General features: G+C 43.3%; 1 protein-coding gene across 5 annotated transcripts in view; it reads left to right on the forward strand.

The window, feature by feature from the left end:
• Positions 1–6,141, forward strand: part of TBATA (thymus, brain and testes associated) — a 70,139-nt gene extending 63,998 nt beyond the window's left edge. For 4 of the 5 annotated variants that reach the window (XM_063958800.1, XM_063958805.1, XM_063958802.1 and 1 more), the window contains 2 exons: positions 3,667–3,719; positions 5,300–6,141. In XM_063958800.1, the coding sequence (XP_063814870.1) occupies positions 3,667–3,719; positions 5,300–5,400 (154 nt within the window). In that variant the 3' untranslated portion in view covers positions 5,401–6,141. The remainder of the gene's footprint in view (positions 1–3,666; positions 3,720–5,299) is intronic. The other variant, XM_063958804.1, reaches the window with a different exon arrangement.
• The last annotated feature ends 525 nt before the right edge of the window (positions 6,142–6,666 follow it).

Consider the following 6,666-nt stretch of genomic DNA (forward strand, 5'->3'; position numbering starts at 1 on the left):
GTGACGTGTCACGCAGCCGCTGCGGCCAGCGGAAGCGACGAGTAACTCCCGGCCAGCCGCAGGAGCTGCGCTGGCCGGGAGTTACTCCTCAAATACAAAGGCATTGCCGCTGTGCGTTGCTTTTGTATTTGTGCGGGGGGGCCGGCACAGACATGCGGGGTGGGCTAGCCCTGTGCTGGACGTCCCCCGCATGTCTGAGTTTACGATCGTAGCTGTGCTAAATTTAGCACAGCTACGATCAACTCGGAATGACCCCCATTGTCCTGCCAGGCCTGCATCTTGGGTTGCTGAGATCTGCTGATTATGGGCCTATTTGAAAGGTGCATACAATATCAGCATGGGAAGCAGTGGAGCACTGTTTAGCCACTGCGCATGCACCAAAGCCACACTGCGCATGTGCTGCAGTTGATTAGTGATCGTGCACACACAGAGGAATTATTTGAAAGTGAGTGACCAGTAACTGTTTGAGTGAGGTACCAGGGTGGTGACTAGAAAAACTCAGGGATGTTGGGACCATTTTCTGGTTGTTGCCTACTCAGCCACTGAGAAATAGCGTGCAGCTGGAGAGGCCCCAGGGTTTATAGGAGAGCTGCGCAGTCTGAGCCAGCATACTGTTACTCAGAAATCCAATAGTCCGACTGATGTGTCTCCTATGTATCCAATGTGTTCCTGCTTATGTACATGAGCAGTAAATGTGACACATCGGCAGCAGGTGTCTGCTGTTCCATTAGCATATTTTCGCAAGAACCCTGCAGGCAAAATCTCTGTGCACCCCTGAATCAGGCCCTATAAGAGGAATAAATATAGGTTATGTGTCACTGAGTTTTGGGGAGGATATTGTTGATTTGTTTGTACTGTGCATGCATCTAAGCTGAGCATACACAGCTTTGATCATCATTAATTTTTCCACTGAGTGATGATTTTACAGTTTGTTAGGGACTTCCAGCACTATTGATGTGAGACCCCTAGAGCCCTCAAGAGGGTTAATCATAACCCCTCGCTGTTCCCTTAGTTCTCGATACGCACACCGGTACTTAGGGGACCTCTGGACTTAAACCTTCAGCAGTAAGGGCTCACACAATAGGCTGGAGACCACAGAATAATGGACTGGAGAATAACTGAGGGTAGAGACACATGGGAGCACAGAGGGTAAGGTCAGAGCTGGGTTGGAATCTTAGCCAGGGCAGATGAGGCACTGCAAGGATGGCTTAGCGGCACTGTATAGATGGTATGCATGCACTGAGTAGATTGTGTAGCTTGCAGGCTGAGTACTGGGAAGGTGGATGAAGGCTAACACACTAGGCTGGAAGTGGGTACAGGCAGGGCAGGAGTCAGGAACAAATGAGTAGGTAATCCGGCGGAGTATCTACAGAACCATCAAGGTTTACAGACAAGGACCAGCGGCTTACACTTCCAAAGCACAAGCTACTTTATAACCAGCACAGATAGCTGGGCTGACTGACATATAAGAGTAACACTGTCCAATGGGTAAAGCCAGTGTTTAGCTTAATTGAAAACTCTGTGCAGCTGCACGAACACAAGTTCCACTGACAAGGAGCTTGTGTACAGATGGGCACCAGCAGCCATTGCGCCCAAAAGATGCACTATCCCAGTTGCCAGGCAACAACAAGAACTCGTGATGAAAACAAGCCGCTCGTCGGCTTGGGACACACATGTATTCTAGTGCAGACACATCAGTATTTAATACATTGTTTAGTTCACATGTGTTTTGCTTTGCTTATTAATGTTGCATGTTTAAGGCTTCATACTTATAAAAAACATTTTACTTGAAGCTTTAGTCTTTTTATATCTTTTCTCAACAAGAAAAGAGAGACATGACATTTAGGGGTTAATTCAATTAGGGTCAAAGCTGAACAGCACATTGCGTCAATCTACAGTAGAAATGTGCGCAGACTCCCATGTTTTGGTTCTAAATCATCGTCATGTTTTGATTTTGCAAAACCACCCTCAAGTGGTTTGGGTTTGGTATTGGATCTGGGTTTCTTTAAAAATCAATAACAAAATGTTCCTATAGTATTACTCCAGTCAACTTTGCTGTCCTCACCATATACTCTCCTGAGTTAATGGCACCTGAAATCATGAGGGAGGGACTTATATGCAATTCAAAACCCAAGATTCAATTTTCAAATTGGAGTTGCAAAGTTTAGGGAAGACTCGACTTGGGACTCTGTTCTACTCGGATCCCTAAAGTTCAGTGGTGGTCTGTTTTCAACAAAATGGAATCAAACATCTCCAGTCTACATCAGTCTTTTTCCTTGCACCCTATTGAAATACACAGGAAAATCGGTGATTAAGATGTTACAGCAATGGGCAAATAAGTGCGCAACCATACATTGAGATGATGGGACTAATTCACGTTGGATCGCAAAATGCGATCCGCCCGGAATTATTGCGGGGGTGCTGCAGGCGCATGAGCAGCGGGCCCTACTGCACATGCAGTCGCCTCTGCCTGTCAATCAGGCAGAGGCGGTCGCGGGGTGGGAGGGGGCGGCAACCCTCCATTTTCAGGGAGGAAACGGAGCGTTGCAGGGGCGAGGCTACCCAAACTGTGGGTTGTGCGCGCCGAACGGGCGCGTGTCGGGGCGTGGCCACAGTGGCTGCGAGAAGTCACATGCAGCTGCCGCGACAGGTAAGATGGCGCTGGGACTCCTGCAGCCGCAGCTAAGCTGCACCGGCAGGAGTCAACCTTAGTTTCTGCTGACAAGCAGAAATTGCGAGGTGATCGGAATTTCTGCTTGTAGCAGGTGGGGAGGCGCCGGTCAGCATGCTGGGCAGCCTTGCTCAGCGCTGGGCGGCCCACAGCATGCATGCAAAAGGATAGCAAATTCTGCTGATTAGCAGAATTTGCTATCCTTACTGAATTAGGCCTGATATCTGGCAGGCAGAGGCGGATTGGCCATAGGGCTTACAGGGAAGAACCCCGGTGGGCCGACGCACCCGCGGGGCCTGTTTTGTTTTGATTACATGTGGTCCTATTTATAGACATAATGAATAAGATGCAAAATAATTTGCTTATAAGAAAATTTCTTAGCCACTTAGCCTGTGATTGCAGATGATCTAGTGTATGCTCTGTCTGCCTACTTGGCTGATATATAAGATTGAGTGAATAGTGATTGGGATACACGGTTGTTGTAATAAGCAAGAAAATATATCTTTCTAAAGAATTATATAGTTTCCTAAATTCTAAAGGTGTATCATATAATGTGCTCATAATATTTTATTTTATTTCCTTTTAACTTCCCCTTGATGCTGGACATCCCCACTATCTGGAAAGTCTTGGGGGTAGGGTGCTGCTGCCATGGCCCATGGCTAGACCTTACACCTCTGGTGCTGCCCATGTGGGGCCAATAGTACAAATTTTTCCAGGGACGCTTTTTGTTCCCAATCCGCCCCTGCTAGCAGGACATTGCCTCTCACTGAATTGACCATTAAATATCAATAACATTTCACCTAAAAGTCAGACTTAAGCTAGACAAATATTCTAAAAAACGATTGTACAATTACCTTTCGATGGCTGGGCTGCTTGTCAGCTCTTTTCAATAACAAATATTTTTGATGACTGAGTTGGTCAGAAATATGAGAGGCCAAGAGTATGTAAATTCAATACATAGGTAATAATATCTTTTTTTTTTCTTTTATTTATAGTAGATCTCTCCAAAAACAAAAGCCGGAGCCAATTCCTGAAGAGGACAAACCAGGTAACAAGAATACATAAGGATACTTGTACTGCAGGCAGATCTGAAGATATCTTTAATGATATCATGCTTCTGGATGTTGCCACTGAATGATATAGCTCGTGATTGTGCGCTATATCATTAGTGTGTATGGTCGACCAACATATAATTCCATTGGTCATGCCGCCAGCCACCATCTGGCATCGTCTAGTGTGTGTACTTAGCTTTACTTACTTCCATCTGTTATATTGTTTTCAAGATTTAATGGATTACAGTTTGATATCACCCATTACTGTCCATTCCTTGTGCCATGTATGAAATAAATTGATCACACACAACATATATGAAAGTCATGATGCTTCACATCAAATCCAAAGTATTTGAAAGCTCCAAAAGAAGTGAAACTAAAAATAAAATAATAAACAACTTTCTTCTGAGCTCCAAAAATTGCCAAATTGTAGAATTATCCTTTAAATTAAAAGATCCGATGGGATACTTGACCAGAGGACTCCATGTAAGCTTGAATGAGCGATCCTTATCCAGAAAGCCAGACATTGGCACAGCTAAAGGCTGGCATTCTAAATGGGAAGTAGTCATTACAGTAGGTCGACAATAAAAATGTCAACACCACAATGTTGACAGTTATGTTGTTGACATTGTTAAAATGTAGACAGGAAATATGTCAACATTATCTTAATGTCAGCATGTGAAATGTCAACATTGTCAGAATGTCAACATTTGGGTTATGCTGCAGGAGGGTTAGGCATTAGGAGGAGGTTAAGATAAGATTCTGCAGGGGTGGGGTGTTAGGGTTAGGCACTAGAAGGAGGAGTAGGGATCACTGTTTAAGGGTAGTCAAGGAATAATCAATCGATGCTGAAGTATAACCCAGATGTGACCGCGGGGACCGACAAGCCACTGTAGCCATCAGAAGCAGGTAAGTTACCGTTGGACCACCAGGATGATGTGTCGACATTCTATTATGTCAATATTGCATCACTATCTACATGATGTATGCCTACATGCTCCACGTTGACAGCAAATTTGTTAGCAGTTGGGCAAAACCATGTGCACTGCAGGGAAGGGCAGATGTAACAAGTGCAGAGAGAGTTAGATTTGGGTGGGGTGTGTTCAAACTGAAACCTAAATTGCAGTGTAAAAATAAAGCAGCCAGTATTCACCCTGCACAGAAACAATATAACCCACCCAAATCTAACTCTCTTTGCACATGTTATACCTGCCCCACCTGCAGTGCACATGGTTTTGCCCAACAGCTAACAAATTTGCTACTGCGATCAACTCTGAATTACCCCCAATATGTACTTACCAAGCAAACATATATCCTGGAAAAGGCAGAGATTTCAGAAGTTTTCTGCAAATTTGCACTTTTAATTAAGGTTTCATTATGAAGATTTCATTTAAATTCTGTTTTCAAAAAGCAGAAATACACCTTGCAAGCATTTTGAGTTAAGTTTTGGCCTAAATCACATGTATAAATGGCAAATCTCATTACCCAAATCACACACAATATAATATACCACAATATAGCAAAACAAGTCAAAGTAGAAAACCAGAATCTATGTTTTCGATTTTCTGTCTTACAGAGCACATCGGTACGGCAGAGGTTCTTCAGATACATGTACCAGACAGCGAAAACCAGCCTGGCTCTGCAGAATTACAGATGACAGGACTTTCCATGGAATAAACTGCATTCTTCTTTAGTATAAATTTAGGCACACATATCCTCCTTCTCACACCTTGTAATTTATGACAAGTACATTGCTCAGATGCATGCAACTATACTAATCTTGATTGTCTGATCATGATGGCTTATTCATATTCTTATATCTCGTCTATCATATCAGTATCATATTCTGGAAAACAATATTTGCTGATATAAACAATTTTCTTAAACAAGATAGATCTGATCTATTTCTGCTGGTGCACTCCTTTTTTTTTATATAGTACTAGTAAAGAGATCCGGCATAAGCTGGGTCACCTCTGCCCCCCACTCCCCAACTCTATAGTTAGGGGTTCAGAGATATACTTTAGTTTCTCATCCAGCAAGATCATTTCTGACCACAGAAGACATCAGGCAACCTGCTGGATTGGGTGGTACCACTGTAAAACATATTCTGCTATAGTGCATAACATATGGAACTGTGTACTATAGTGACTGGTCACTTTTGGCCTGAGTTCCAAAATCTTACTTACCTGGCATTCAAGTTAGTTACGCTGACTCTCATGCATTTCAAGTTCCCTCTCTCTATATTTTTATAAACACTGAACAATTTTCTGAAATACTGTAAGTGTGCTTTTGTAACTATCGGAGTGACAGCATCAGCAGTTTTGTATGTATATAATTACTGCATTTCCTACAGGCGATAATTACATGGTATGAGGCTTCTCTGGCATGCTTCCATTAAATAAATGTAAATAATACTGATTTGTTTCTGCATTTACATTATTTTCTGTCTTCTGTGATTACAAACAAACACAATGTCAGGACAAAGTTACAATATTGTAAAGCTGTAGAGTGAATCAGTTAAATTGTAATTCAAAAGTATGCTGTAGGAGCAATGTCTCTTAATAGTGATGCATAAGGCATTGCTAGTGTCTTTGAAGTGGAGAGGAATGGTTGGACAGAGTATACCTCAGTCTACATGCAATAGCTGCACCTCTTGCATGCTAACCACACGCATAATGCCTAAGCAGTGCCACTGCCACATACAATACCATGTTCCAAGTTGACCCTTCCTAGGATATTAGGCCCTATAGAATATTTTCTCGGGCTGCTTTAATTCCATGTTCTTCCCAGTGGCGGTGCAGCTAGAGCTTTTCACCGGGGCCCACCGCTATTAAGGTACCCTCATGTGGCAGCTTTATAATGAGTCACACTGACTCATTAGTACGCAGTCGTGCCACCATGAGCCATGACCAAGAGGACCCTGAGGATGCATGCCATTCCAGC

Source organism: Pseudophryne corroboree, chromosome 3 (assembly GCF_028390025.1).
Source record: "Pseudophryne corroboree isolate aPseCor3 chromosome 3, aPseCor3.hap2, whole genome shotgun sequence".
Taxonomy (NCBI): domain Eukaryota; kingdom Metazoa; phylum Chordata; class Amphibia; order Anura; family Myobatrachidae; genus Pseudophryne; species Pseudophryne corroboree.